At 43.5% G+C, this 15144-nt stretch overlaps 1 protein-coding gene across 4 annotated transcripts in view; it reads left to right on the top strand.

Moving 5' to 3' along the window:
• PCNX2 (pecanex 2) overlaps positions 1 to 15144 on the top strand; it is a 299669-nt gene that overhangs the window by 41750 nt on the left and 242775 nt on the right. For all 4 annotated transcript variants that reach the window (XM_019418990.2, XM_019418991.2, XM_019418992.2 and 1 more), the window contains exons 6-8: positions 2977 to 3124; positions 3262 to 3407; positions 5443 to 5536. In XM_019418990.2, coding sequence (XP_019274535.2) covers positions 2977 to 3124; positions 3262 to 3407; positions 5443 to 5536 — 388 coding nt within the window. The remainder of the gene's footprint in view (positions 1 to 2976; positions 3125 to 3261; positions 3408 to 5442; positions 5537 to 15144) is intronic.

Here is a 15144-nt window from a genome sequence, read left to right as displayed (position 1 = left end):
CAGGGGAGGGTCAGAGAGAGAGGGAGACACAGAATCTGAAACAGGCTCCAGGCTCTGAGCTATCAGCACAGAGCCCAACGTGGGGCTCGAACTCAGGAACAGCGAGATCATGACTGGAGCTGAAGCTTGATGCTCAACTGACTGAGCCACCCAAGTGCCCGACCGAGGTTTTCAATTGAAGGATGAAAGAGCAGGACGTAAGTCTTTTAGTTCTTGGAAGGTAAGAACTCAAGGTGGCAAATTAGATGCTGTTTCACTTCTATCTTGGAGATCAGTGATATCTTCTTGCTCCTCTATCAATAATAATTTGTTATGTGCTGTTATCTAAAAACAGAAATAGAGTATATTTCTAACACAACATGACAGTGTTTAATGATACCAGCAGCCTAGGCAACGCACCCTCATCTTTCTCCTGCTTGATAGCGAAACAGTGCGTGAGCTTTACGTGATTGTCAAAAGATACAAGATTTCCCAGTTCTCTCTAGGATACTCTTCTTTCCAACCCAGGCCCTTTCCGCAAAGGGCTTTATGATTATCTTCAGGGCTTGGGGGTGTCCTAAGGTTCAAGGCTACAGAAAACCGCACATGTATCAAAAGGCTTTTAAAACCATGGTTTGGTTTTGTTTTGGGCCAGCTTAATTTAACTTTGTGGAAGTACACAAAGACCACTCAAATGAGAAGAAGCAAAGGCTATTATTCAGAGCTTGCTACAGCAAGGGAGTCGGCCACCATCACCTGTGTTTTGGTAGAGACTCAAAGGCAGGCGAAGGAGTGGGAAAGCTTTGTAGTGGGGAAAAGGGAAGGCTTCAGGTGTGCTCCGACTGGAGGCTGGGGGTACTGGAGGCAGGCTACTTACAGCAGCCTGTGTGATTGGTTAGGGGGCATGTTTGGCTCTCTCTGGCTGGAAGCAGGGACAAAAATTAGGGAAGCTCTCAGTAATTAGTCGAGTCCTGGCCATTTGGGGCCGATTCTTACAGAGGTTATCGTTTGGCTTCCTGGACTGTTTGCTAGAAATGATCATCTGACTTCCTGCAAGTCATAGGACTTGTCCATAGCATGTTGGCTTTCTGGACTGGTTGCTGTAGACTGTGGGTCAGAGTTCTATTTCTATATGTATCTTGTGCGGCCATCACCTGTGTCGTATTCAATCACTTCTAGAATTTCTAACAAGATAATTATGAATGTATGTAGAGATGCTTTTTGAAGAATGATCCAAAGTATGGAAAAATGGAAACAACCTAAATTTACAACAATAGGGCTCTAGTTCAATAAGTTATGCTGTATCGATGTAATATGATATAACTACCATTTCTAGATGGTCAAGAAGAATATCTGATGTCATTAAATATTTATAATACTTTAACGTAAATATAACAGTTATAAAATCATATCTGTATTCCAACTTAATTTTTGTGAAAAAGTGTATATGCCTAGAAGAAAAGACAGGTATGGTACGTATGTATCAAACTGACTCCTGTGGCAGTGTGGTAGGGTTAAGAGTGATTTAAAATTCCTTTTCTCTGGTTTTAATTATATATAATTAATGTGCACTGTTTTTATAGACAGAAAATTCCTGTCAATGTGTTATTTTAAAGGGAAAAAGGAAAACAAATTGTATGTTGACATATGTAATGTACCCATTTAAGAGAAGGAGAGACTAAACTATGAGAAAGAGACACGAATAAATAGAAGGTACGTGCAGCATGAGGGGTAGAGCTGTCTACATTCGCCTTTCTGCAATTTTGTATGCAATATGATCACTGGCTAACGCTACTTGTTATGATAGCACTTTCGCACAAGCGTGTCTCTTGAAAACTGAAAGCTTCTATCTTGACGAGCTGTCAAATGAAAGGCAAACATTTTTGGATCCAAGAAATTCTAATGGCAGTTTCACAAATGTGCCGGGAATGTTTATCTTCAGGACTCACATAGAAGCCAGCAATGTTTCTCTAATTGCTTGAAGTCCGAGGATGAAAATCTTTGTTGTGTACATGATCGTGTGATTTATACTGCAGGGAAGCTAACATAATTTTAATTTTTGAGGGCCCAGGCAGATCTTAGTGGGCTTTTCAAATGGCATGTCTTGAAAGGACCTGTAGGTTCAAATCACTCACTTGTGTTCTTCTCTTAGACAACAATTTACTCAGAAGAACATAACTCCTGACATCTTTGGTCTTGGGAATACAGTGGTTTTTATAACCCTAAAACTGGCCGTTGGGGTATATCCTCAGAAAAGGAGGGGCTGACCCTTAGGGGTGGATTCCATTGTGCATCATGGTATAAGCTAAGGCTCTTATTTTGGTCACTTATTTAAAGAGGATTGCAAAAACTCACAGAATCTTTTCGTACCTATTGATTTTAGCATTCTGATTCACCTGAAGTTATTCTCAGGGCAAGGAGCAGGTGTAGTATCTCACTGTGTCTTCCACGGTGCCAAGTACAGAGTGCAAAGTCGACTATTTAATGAATATCCACTTTATGAAGGGACTAAGTCTACCTTTACCGTGAAAATCTAGTTGTGGAGAATGAGTGAGAAGGAATGACTGATAAGATTTTAAAGCGGTAAATGGGACGTTGCTCCAAAGTAGTCAGGTTTGTTTACGTAATTATTTTTTCATCTGATGCTGTCCATTTATGAGTTATGAACCTTTCAGGCCCGAGTAATCGAAATGGGTGATTTTCAATCAGCTGAGCCAGTGGTCACTGGGGTTATTTCAAGGGATTCCCTGAACCTAGAGTAGGTGATGTCCATAGATAGCTCAGTAACCTGCCTCTAACATATAAACTGTTTTTCAAATATACCTAGGTACTGTCATAATTGGTTAAAATAAAATTGATCAAAACACATTCTGAATTCATAGGAGCTGTGTAGATTTTCTGTCTATTCTTGTTTCAGTTTTGGTAACTTATTTCCAAGGGCTTTCACATTAATTTCTTATTTAACATTATGTTAACACATCAAATGATGTTTTTCAGATACCTGCTCCCAGGAGAAAAGGGAGGAAATCCAGGAACGTGAAAAGCCTAATGGACACAGTTCCAAACAAGGAAAACCAGACGTGCAAAGTCAAGACCACACTAGCACCAGCCCTGTGTTCACCGAGCCTGCCAAGATCACGACCCTGTGAGTCTAACTTACTTACTTAGCTTCATGTTGGGGCAAAGTGTGAAGCAGCCTCAGTTAGTGGCTGCTTCTTTTAATGGTTTGTTAAGGATAAGGAGGAGTTCCTAATAGTTCTTGAAACTTTTATATATGTTAAGTTTCCAGGGCAATAGACAAAGACAGATAATCTACAGGGTAACTTCCCAGCAAGACAGCTCCGTCTTGCAAGTCATCAGTGGGCCTGAAACATCTGTGCAAGATGAGATGTCTGTGGACGCTATGCATGTCTTCATCGATGAACACGGTAAGTCCTTAGAGCTTTTTAGTAACGAGGAAGAAGGGATAAGGCTGGTGGCTTTCTCATGCCCGTGTGGTCTCTTAGCCTCAGTACTAGATTTTGGAACAGGAAGACTTAGTCCTACGATTTGCTCACATAGAATGTTCTTGACTTAGTCCTATGATTTGCTCCCATAGAATGGTCTTAGAGCAGAGTGTGCTCCTTCCTGCCTCAGGGCCTTTGCACATAGCATGTCCCTGTACGTAGCCCACAATGTGCTATTTATCCTTCATATCTTAATTCTAAAGAAAGTTCTTCAGGGAAACCTTTTCTAGGCTCCCCAGACTTAGTCAGATTCCTCTGCTTTTTGGTCTTAACCCCCTGTCCTTTTCCTTCTTTGATACTATTATAACTTCTAATTATTTATTGACCTATAATAATTTGATTAATGGTATTTTCCCCCTCACAACTGTGAACTTTAGGAAAGCAGTGCCTAGTGCCTAGTAAACATTTATTGGATGTGTGTTGAAAATCTGACCTTGATATATATTTTTAGTGCCTTGTCATAAAAAGGATTTAAAATAGAAAAAGAAAGAAAAAATGAAGAGAAGGAAGGAAGAGAGAAAGAGAGGGAAGAAAGAAAGGAAGGAAAGGGAAGGGAAGGAGGAAGGAAGTAATGTTAAGTGGCAAGTTCAAAGTTCTGTAGATAAGTGATATAGGCCCTTGTTTTTTGAGGATGGGTATTTGGCTTAAGACATCAATTAATGTTTTTTATACATCAATTAATGTTTGTTATTTTACTCTCAAAAGAATCCTGGTTTGGATGATGAATAATATGGTTACCCTATCTACAGATCAATCCTTTGTGGTCTGAAGTGCTTTCGCATCTACAGACAGACAAAGAAGTCTTTTACACTTTAAAGAACAACATTAACACTTATATCAAAGCCTCCAGGGGGGCTGCGGTCTTCCTTATAAATGTATCTCTTGGTGGGAGGAAACTTCAAGTTGAGGTCCTGTCCTTCAGTCTACCTTCCAGCTGCTTATAACACAGTTAATTATGCTCCCGTGTTACCTGAAGAAGGTACACCTCAAACCTGTTCTGCAGAGAGACCATTTCCACTTACAAAGTGAACTGATTTTCACACCTCAATACCCGGAACCTCTTTAGCAGACTAATTTAACTCTGCAAATTAATTCCATCTCTTGCCATCTCATTACTAGGCTGACACACTAGGCAGTGCTCTGTGCCACTGCTCATCTGCGAATTCTGAGGTGGGGATGGTCTCATGACCTCCACGAAACAAAACCACATGCTTGATAAGCCTCTTTTAGCACATGATACAAAGACACATGGGCCTGGTATGTTTCATCATACTGACACATGATGAAAATAGACAAAACGATGAACTGAAAACAGTTGACCCTTGCCCAACAGAGCTTTGAACTGCACAGGTCTCCTTATACATGGTTTTGTTTGATTGTTTGTTTCTTTTGGTTTTTTGGGATGAATACGGTGCAGTACCGGAAATGTATTTTCTCTTCCTTTTGACTTTCTTAATAGCATTTTCTTTCCTCCGGCTTACTTTATTATACGAATACAGTATATAAAACATATCACATTCAAAATGTGTGTTAGTTGACTTTGTGTTATGGGTAAGGCTTTCCCCGTTAATTAGTGGTTGAGTTTTTAAGTAGGGAGTTGGAGTCATATGTGGACGTCCAACTGTGTGGGTGGTCGGTGCCCTGAACACCTAAGTTGTCCAAGGGTCAAATGTATATAAAAGTGAATTAAGAGATGGTGCAAATTAATTGATCAAAAGCAATGAAGTAATAGGTAACCGAGGCAAACTTGTCTCAGCATATTATTAGAGAGGTATGTCAAGAAGATTTTTTTAGTTACACATTCTGTGGGAAAATATAAAGAATGGACCTAGATTACCAACAATTATTATTAAAACAGTCCAAAATGAGTTCCTTCTGACTTGAAAAATGTATAAGCTGGAATGATCATATACGATACTTGTCTGATATTCTTTGCTGAAATTTCATGATTTTCTAGGGGAAATTAGATCCTGTTATTTAAAGTCTGGAAATCAGAAAGAAGGCCCTTTACAGCATCAGCCATCAAATTATGACAGTTTCTCTCGTGCTCGGTAAGTGGAGGTCTGGTTTCTGGTTTGGGAGCTGTCGTGTTGCTGGGGGACATGTAAATTAGCCTGACTGCAAATGAAGTGAGGATCCTGGTGTAGAATGAATGTGTTAATCCGTTTGTAGGTGTCAAAGCATGTGGGTTTTGTGTGCGAGAAAAAGAAAATCTGATATCGCAGAAAAATAAAAAATAAACTGAGCCATTTTTGCAGTAGCCACGTCCAAAAATGAATGTAACATGTAAATATCAATAGAGAGGAATCCTGTGCAAACAGTAGTGCTGCCTTCTGGTGGGACGACGGTGCAACACAAGAACTTGTTCTTAAATTTGTCCTGAGGAATGGACCAGAAATATAGTTAGTTCTCACCTGCAGTAATGGAAGCAAGCTCTTTTGTAGATTGATAATCTAAACATCTTTCTTATTTTCCTCCCTTCAATATGTATTGAATAACTTCCTAAATTATATTCTAGATGATGTTAATTAAGTTTGATATTGAATTAGCTTGTGCATCCAGAACATACCCGGATTCATGGGCAAGCCGTAAATCTTACTAATGGCAGACGGAATTCATTGTTCATTCTGGACTTCAAGATTCTTTGAGGATAATTCACATGGACACACCTCAGTTGTCTGCTCTTAGTGGGGAAGTACATTCATCATGTGCGTTCCTTTAGAATTGCATGTATATTTGAAGATTTATGGGAGTCCTTTGTGGTGTGATTAGAATGCCTTAGGCGTCACGCCTGGAGAGTTCAAAGGGAGTTATAGGAACCTTAATTCCAGATCCTGTGGTTCAGTGCTCCTTCCCAGGGTCAAAGTTTCCTGCACAGGTGGGCATGGGAAATCCAAGGAGGAGCCCCACGTGGGCCTCGAAGGAAGACTGTCTGTGTCCTTGCGGTCTGGTCTCCAGGTGGAATTTTGTTGTGTACCAGCCTTTTAGGCTGTTTCCTCATTGCTGCCACTGCTGCTTAAGAATGCTGGTGTCAGCCATTCTGGCAGAGTTGATGGGTACTGTAGGTGGTGACTCTCCCAGGCCACGCTGTCCCAACTGGGCCCCGACCCTGAAGCAGCCTGCTGTATCCAGAGTCACTCCTGCAGGGAAACACGCATATTCTCCATCGCTGGCAGGCCTTCCACTCTTCCTCTGTCTCCCTCAGGTGCCCGCGTTCTGGTCAAAATAGACAGAAGGGTGCCTGGGTGGCTCAACCGGTTGGACTTGATTTTGGCTCAGGTCATGATCTCAGAGTCTTGGATCGAGCCCCACATCAGGCTCTGCACTAAGTGTGGAGTCTGCTAAAGATTCTCTCTCCCTTTCCCTCTCCCTCTCTCCCCCCAGTTTGTGTGCTCTCTCTCTTTCTCTCTAAAATTCAAAAAAAAAAAGCAAACAAAAACCCAAAAAACCAAAAAGCCTGGAAAACAAAATTCTTCTCTAGCCAAAAGACACACAAAGTCCCCGTGCAAATGGAGGCCCAGGAGAAGAGGGAGGTTTGATGCACTCACCTCAGCCCCAGCCTCCAGGACATTCGTTACAGTGGCTTGATGGACATAGGCATCTAAGATGGCAGGTCCCTCAGACCACATACTCAGTTCTGCGTGAACACAGCATGGAAAGCTGCCACATTATTCTGCAGGCCTCAGTTGCAAGCTGTAGTGTTTTTAAACTAAATTTAAAACAATTACAAGCCCCTTATTTTATCCCAAAATAAAGCTACAAGACTTTCTTATTTTTATTTTCCTGGGCAAATGTGCTTTACTTTCCCGCTCTGTAAAGGCTTTGATTGCCTTTGCCGGTAACGCCTGTTAGAATAAAGTCGCGTATCCAGAGCCTGAAAAAGTTAAAAATGTACAGTGTGCAAATAAGAACCAGAGAGGAATGCCTGCCAGGGTTCCAGTAGGCTCCTCCTCCTTAGGTTTTGCCTCATGCAGAGCCACCCGCTAACTCACTCGACTTTTCCCCATTCATTGCCCTCTCTTTATTAAATTTCCCACAAGTCTTGCTTTCTTTCATCTCCCCTGCATTTCCCCTCCAGGTTAGAGCTCTTTATTGTATAACCTGCCCTCTATTTCCAGAGCTGTCAAGGCTTCGGTGTGCCACAGGGCACTGACTCAGAGCGAGAGAGCTTCCGGCCAGGTGTGGTTGCTAGGGCTGCTGAATGTGTGTGTGCTGAGCGCCCCCGAGAAGCCCTTGGACAGCCTCAGGTCAGTCCTTCCCGAGCACTGCCTTTTTGGCTACATACAACAGTTAGACCCCCTTCCTGCTACACCTGAGAGAATCCGAGTCAAAAGGCCTCCTCACCGTGGGAATTTGGGGTCATGTAACTGAGACATCTTGCAGACATCTTCAGGGGTGTGGTTGGTTTCTCCTTCTCCATCTCTCTCCTGTTCCTGCGTTTTGACACCCCTCTCAAATACTGAACTCTGGTGGTCAGAAGATGCCTGTAGTAGCCCCAGGCCTTATGTCTTCTCTCAATCGAGTCCAGCAAGGACAACATGCTTCTCTCCCATAAACCCCAATATAAGAGTCTCATTGAGTCGGATTTGGTCCTGACTGGGCCACGTTCCCTGAGCCCAGTCACCAAGGCAAGTACTTGGCTTAGCTCTACGATCATGTATAGAGCTGCAATCATAGGTTCCCTCTGAGAAAGGCTGGGGTGGCTCTTTAGAGGTAAATTTGGAGCAGGGTGGATGGAGGCGGGGCAGCAAAAATCAACAGATGACCCCCGAGGAGTCTCTGTTTCTGGTAAAAGTCATTCGATTAAACTAATTACTGAGCTTCTCTAAGGAGAATAATGATCAAGTTTTGTAAAAACAGCGTTCCCCTTCAAGAAAAGCTTTATATTATTTCCCTGGTCATCACTAACATTTCTTGTGTGCAAACATGCCAATGGAGAGCTCTTGGCCCACCACCTCCCATGCTAAGTTCTAAGTCTTCGACCACCTGCCCTATCCCCAAGGTAATTTGGCAGGGAATTGGTTTTAAGAGCTCTACGAAAGAATGGCACATAGCCATGCATATCTTCTTGTGCTTCACAGATAAAATGGAATAGGATACATGTTTGCTCTCACATGTACAGACCGTTGCTTGAGAATATCCATGTTCTCTACACTGCCTGTGCTTTGAAATAAGTTAGTTGTTCAGAAGGGACTTTGTTACGGGGTGTTATGGCAATTCAATGGCCCGTTTGGGCATAAGGGATGTACAGTGCTCCCTGTTTAATGCATGAGAACAAAACTCAAGTCGCTTCACTTAGCAAAATTATAGCGTTGAAGCGGCTCCCTCGGCTGTTCTAGAAAAGTGGAGAAGGGGCTGCCATCTGTTCAACTCATGCTCAGGAAAAACGGCTGAGTGCTGTGCAGAGTCCCGTGATCTTCTGGACTTAAACTGCTCTCTGACGGGCTTATGCTGGATATTCAAACAGTCTCACAGTCCTCCCCAGACTTGGGGACAGTGGAAGCTATGCCATCCATCATGGGAGACTCATTTCTTTGCGTTCGTAATAAGCCTTGGCTTTCATGGAAGTTCGTGATGTAGTGATGATTCGGGTATCTTTGAATTGATGGTATGAAGGGAAAACTTCTGTAAATAGGATAAAAGCAAGCAGGTTCAACTGAAATATTTTAGTCCCTATGTTAACAGACTACTGTGTGTTGGGATGTGCACGAGGGTGAGTGTCGTCTGTCTCTAATGTAAAGAATGATACCAGAGCAGGGCGCCTGGGTGGCTCAGTCGGTTAAGCGTCCAACTTTGGCTCAGGTCATGATCTTACAGATAGTTTGTGGGGTTGAGCCCCACATCGGGCTTCGTGCTGACAGCTCAGAGCCTGGAGCCTGCTTCGGATTCTGTGTCCTCGCTTTCTCTGTTCCTCCCCTGCTCTCACCCCCCCTCCCCGTCTGTCTCAAAACTAAGTTACAAAAACATTAAAAAAAAAAATTGAAAAAAAAAAAAGAATGATACCGGAGCAGAAGGCAGCTGATCAAGTACACGGCCAGCAGGTCAGGATTTTGCAAACTTGAAAGGGCCGGGTAACACCTTGCACCTGTGTTCCAACACACCTGCAGTCTTTCTGTGGGAAGCAACATGATGGCAGTTCCAGGCCCCAAAGGGATCACTTCCCTGTAATAATTCTGGTCATGGCTGCCACCGCTTGTTAAATATGTATTGTGTGCGAAGCACTCTGCTAAGTCATCAGTTGTCCAGTTGTCAACATGACATGTGAGATTTGCTCCATTTCACAGAAAAGGAAATAAGACTGAGAAACATGCTCAACCTTCAGTGGCTAGCAAGTGGGCTCAGGACACCTGGGTCTTCGTCCCTGGTCTTCTGCCTCAACAGGGGCCACAGACTCAGAGCCCCGTGGCTCCCAGGCAGGTAGTGTAGACGGGGGAAGCAGGCCAGTGTCACATGTTAGGAGTGGCGGCTCCCACAGGCCACTGGAGGGCATTTATCTACTTAGGCCAACTCAGGAAGCCCGGCCCGACTGGATTTTCCAGTACTTTCCACAAGGAGCTAAAAATCCACATTTATTTGTAAAGTTCTCTTTTGTTTAATGTCGCCAGTTTGAATTGGTTTGAAATACCACAGGCTACAGATGACACGTGCGTGGTTACTGTGGCCTGTGGACTACTGGTTGTCCAGTCCTGCTCTGAAGCCCGGGCCTCCACCCCACGCCCCGAGACCTCCTGTGGAGCAGCCCTGCCTGCAAACACATGCCTTACAGAGATGCCCTTACGTGGTCCCCACCGCCCGGGCAGGTGTGCACTGAGCCTGCTCCCCCGCACCCCTGCACAGCCCTGCCCCTCATCCCTCCTCTCTGCGAAGCCCACGCTGGCCAACCTTCAGCCCTTCCTCTCTAAGTGTCTGTCCTTCTTTACCTCAATTGCCCTCCTCCATTCAGTCCCACCCTTTGGAATAATCACCTCTCAGAGCACAAATTGCGATCTGCCTCTCTGTACTTCTTTATCTTCTCAATCCCTTCTGTGCAAACGAATCCGCTGCTCCATGTCAGAGGGGGGCTTATCACATTCTCCCTGGTACCTCATTTACTTGTGTAGGACTCCCGTCCCCCCTAGACTGTACTTGTCTAGAGAAAAGTGCCTCCGACCAGTGCCTTTAGAGCCCTCACTTAGCCCTCTGTAGATAGATGTTAAGTAAATTCTGAATTGAATCAAGTCGGATCATTGGAAGTGACACAGAGAGCCCAGCTGGAGTTCGGACAGTGCTCAGACCAGCTGGGCATTCAGCGAGAGCAGGTGACAAGCTGAATAGGAGAAGCGGAGTCAAGTCACGGGGGCCATGAAGCCTGGTCGAGGAGTTCGCGCTGTGTTCTTCCTGTAGCAGCAGGAGCAATTCGACCTATTTGTAGACAGAAGCAATCCGGTGAACGTGGGATCATCAAGACAACATCAGCACAAACTCCCTCACCCTGTGGCGCTTGGAGTGAAAGAGCCGGAAACCCTAGCAGTTTGCCTGGTCATTTGATTACAGATTTGATTACCTTTTCCTTCTCGTAAGTGGGGAAATGGACCCAAAAAAGCCCCCAAACTGAAATAAATAGATAAATAAATAAATAAATAAATAAATAAATAAATAAATAAAAACAATGCAACCCTGCAGAATGACTATTCAAACCTCTGGACACAGAAATCAGAGATTGCAGCTGACATTAGATGTTCCTGTCTTGTGTTCTACTCATTCACGACTACATAGTTCTCTGTGTCCGCATGGATGCGGCTGTAATGGGGCATCGGGTTTAGTACTGAGTAGCCTGCACACGAGTGTCAGTCTTAGGCTGATCCAGGCTTCAGTTCCAACACTCACATGGACTTTTTGGTCCATGTTGACATTGAACAACTTAACCATCTTAAGTATCCATTTACTAATCCATAAATAGAAATGACATAGTGATTAATTCACCAGGTGGCTTTAAAAGTTAAACGTAACAGGCATATATAGCACTTAGGACAGTACCTGCCACAAGGGTATTGTTATTATCTGCAAACAGAAGCAGTGGGGCCAGGGGCTACACTTCACTGTGGCCTGATAGGGCAAAGCATCCTGACTTTACCTAGGTGGAGGCCTTCCCTCCAGTGCTTTTATGAGTTACTTTATGAGATTTTGAAGGCGGCTAAGTACTTTGTATGCTCTCTGTCAACCTGTTGTGTTCCAACATTTTGGCCTCTGTGGTAATTTTAGAATAGGTACTTTAATATTGTATCCTTGGCTTTTAATGCCATTAAATGTTGAGTTCTCACTACAGTGAATATAAACTTTGGTTTTGAACTTGGAAGGATTCCTAGTTAGGACTGTTGCTAAGCCATTCAGCCATGGAAGATATGGGAAAAGCAGCTTTTTCCCTGTAAGGCAACTTCAGTGGCTGGGATTGCCTCCAACTAGGCCATTAAACCATGGATCCTTATTATTGGCAAGAAAGCCATTCCTCTCTGCCATTGTTAAGTCCAGTTGCCATGTGACAGTTTTATATCCCGACTCCCAAGCATGAATAGGGAATTGTTTGTGGTGTAATTTCCATGTCTCTTTGGGGGATTCCTGGAGGAAACCAGGAGAGGAAACAAATTTCCCTCCTTGGCCCCACTGTCATTGTGGGAACTAGCCCATTTCTCATTAACTGCCAAAGAAATGTAAGCAGCATTTTCCGGTTGTACAATAGCTGTCCGTAAAGCAGGTACCTTTGGTAAGACTCTCTAACATAGCCCTGCTCTCCCCAGATACTAGGATGAGGGAACTCTGGCTTGAATTGTAGCATTTAGAATTGCTAATTAAAAAACTTTCAGAGAACAAATTCATTACCCAGCACCTAGGACTGATTCAGTAGCTCAGAGCCTAAAATGAGCTAATCTACCTAGAAAGATGTAGTTACGAGTCTGCCCAGAAAATCAAATTTGATGTAGGCTCTCTGCTTAGGAAGTTGAAGTGTGTCTTGTGTCTCAAAGGTTCATTGCAGACTGAACTTTTTAAATTTCCTCTGTAGATCTTGCAAGTAAAGCTTGATAGGTTCTTTTCTTTGTTCAGCAAAGATTTACATTTCTTTTGTCTATAAATTCTTCCAAGTAACATAGCAGAGCTTTCTTCTGTGAAAGATCTACCACCGTGTTTCAGTATTAATCTAGCTTTTCCAGTGTCAGAAGCAGTCGGATGAAAATGCGTGCAAAATGCATATTGTCCGGTGTCCAGTGAAATCTGATGGAAAGACATTTTGAGTCTTTCATTTTGAGTCTCTGTTACTCAAAAAGTAGGCATAGTAGTCCACTGAATGGAAGACTCATTCTAGAGCATACTAGTTTATAGGATGTTTATTGGGGGATTTTTTTTTATTAAAAAAATTGTTTTTAATGTTTATTTTTGAGACAGAGACAGAGCATGAGTGGGGGAAAGGCAGAGAGAGAGGGAGACCCAGAATCCGAAGCAGGCTCCAGGCCCAGGGCTGGAGCACAGAACCCGATGCGGGGTTCGAACTCACGGACCGTGAGATCATGACCTGAGCCGAAGTCAGACACTTAACGCACTGAGCCACCCAGGTGTCCCCGGGGGCCTTTTTGTACTTCAACTTGTTTTTAATTGAAAGAGTAGAGTAGTTTGGGTAATAGTGTGCTGATTTATCTGGATTCACTTATATCTGGCTTTTATTTGCTTATGAATCATTGTAGTACATATCAAAGCAGATATTGTTCTGTTTATAAACTAGGTGTATTTTTGGATGCTGCTGAATCTCTAAACCCAGTGAGTACTTTGCTTCAAAGGTGGATCAAAGCCCTGTGCTTAGTCTTTCTTGCTTCTTCAGAACTCTTTTCTGTTGATATTACCAGCCTTTCTGACCCTTACCTCAGTAAAACTTCCCTTACTCATTGGGATCAATTCTGAGGAAAGCCCTTTCAAGCCGCAATGAATGTACCTGGTTCCCAAAGAAGGCAAGGAGCAGAAAGTTGCACAAAAGAATTATCTCTTTTAGAACCCTCTGTTTTACATTAGTCAGAAGAAATATTGATCCCTGGTTTGGAAAAGCTGAGCTGGAGTATCAGGCATTGAAGTTAGTCAATTAGGTCTTCAAAACGTGGAGAAAAATGTGAGTTCCCCCAATGTTGGATATGCTCAGTGCTATGTTCCATTCAAGCACAAGTTGAAAATGTCAATTCTAACTATAAATCTTTGAGAGTTTGCATATAGCTGCATTACTATGTTGACTTGTATAGTGGAGAGTTATGTGTGTACTGCTTTAAATAAAACAAACAAACTTTGGGGGGATCTAGGTGCCTTTGATCACATACAGGTGGAAGTGATCTGGAGGAAGCACAAAAGCATCCAGAGTTTCAAACTCTGAAGAGTTTCTGCCATTTCCAAATTTCTGTCCCTCCGTCTTTTGTTTTTTAGTTCTTATCTCTGATCCTTCCACTCTGGTCCTTGTTTTGCTTTTCTGGACACTCGAGAGAGATGAAGTTTTCATCCAGGCACAGAGTCATAAAGATAGAAGGGTTAGGAGGTTGATTCTAGAGACTTCTATTCCGAGGCACCTTCTCTGACTCCTTGGGAAGGCCTGCCACCCTGTTTTGGTGGCCATAGCCCCAACTGCCACACGGTGGCAGTAGACGCCGTGCCGGAGGCCCTGTCTCCCTCCTTTTGCTCACGTGCACAGATGGATTTTCCTGTCCTGTGAGAGCTGTTTGCAGACTCTCAATCTAGATTCCCCGTTAAAGTTCCAGATAAAGGTTATCGTTTTTAAAACAAGGCTGATTTATCTAATTATCCTACATACCAAGCACGTTGCTTGGCTGTGAGTTCCATTTTCAGGCTGCCCCTCTGGGTGACTTGTTCCCATGTGTCCCCCGGGGGGGGGGAGGTCTGAAGAACAAGAAGGACCGGCAGAGAGAAGGGTCCTCTTTCTCTAGATGGTGGGCCATAATTTTGAGATCCGGGAAAGGCGAAGAATTTCAGGAATTCTTTTTTTCCACGGTGATGGGAAAATGTAGAAGGAGCACATGTATTTTCATTATTTGTTGCTTTGCAGAGTCTACACGAATGAAAGCCGGGGAGTGCAATGTGGTGGAATGTTGTCCCCAGCAATCTGAGACTCAGCTCTGCCCATACAGGAGTCACCATTCTGGCCCAGACTAGCACCTAGCCCCTGCTCCACCTTTATATCCTCCTAGCAGCTGCTTCTTTGGTGGTTTCTGTCACCAGCCACTCTTTCTGTTACTGTCCTGAGCCCAATCTAATTTAAGTCAATTCAGCGACTCCATCACCCTGAACCAAACTAATGTGCCAGCGATTAACCAGAGAGAAGGTGATCAAGACCAGACCTGCAGGTGTTGTCCTCTGATAGTTCAGAGTGTAGTTTTATTACAGGTTTGGAGGATTGCTGTTTCAGGGAAGGAAATATCTCTTAAAACTCAGCTTTTTTTTTTTTTTCACATTATGTTTATTCACGTGAGGGGAAATCTCCGGCCTTAAGTCAGGAAAACAGAGACGTTTTAGATGATTGCAGAGCCCACGGTGCACAGTTAAACAAGGGCCAAAAAGCAGTGGATGGTCTGAGAAGAGTAGAAGAATAAGTCTGAGAAGAAGCAGAAGGTAAGCAGGCGTTCTTTAAGGACTGGTA

Source organism: Panthera pardus, unplaced genomic scaffold (assembly GCF_024362965.1).
Source record: "Panthera pardus isolate Hobbes unplaced genomic scaffold, ASM2436296v1 HiC_scaffold_22, whole genome shotgun sequence".
In the NCBI taxonomy this organism is placed as follows: domain Eukaryota; kingdom Metazoa; phylum Chordata; class Mammalia; order Carnivora; family Felidae; genus Panthera; species Panthera pardus.
The sequence above is the reverse complement of the archived record's forward strand: the minus strand, read 5'-3'. Positions and strand labels throughout refer to the sequence as shown.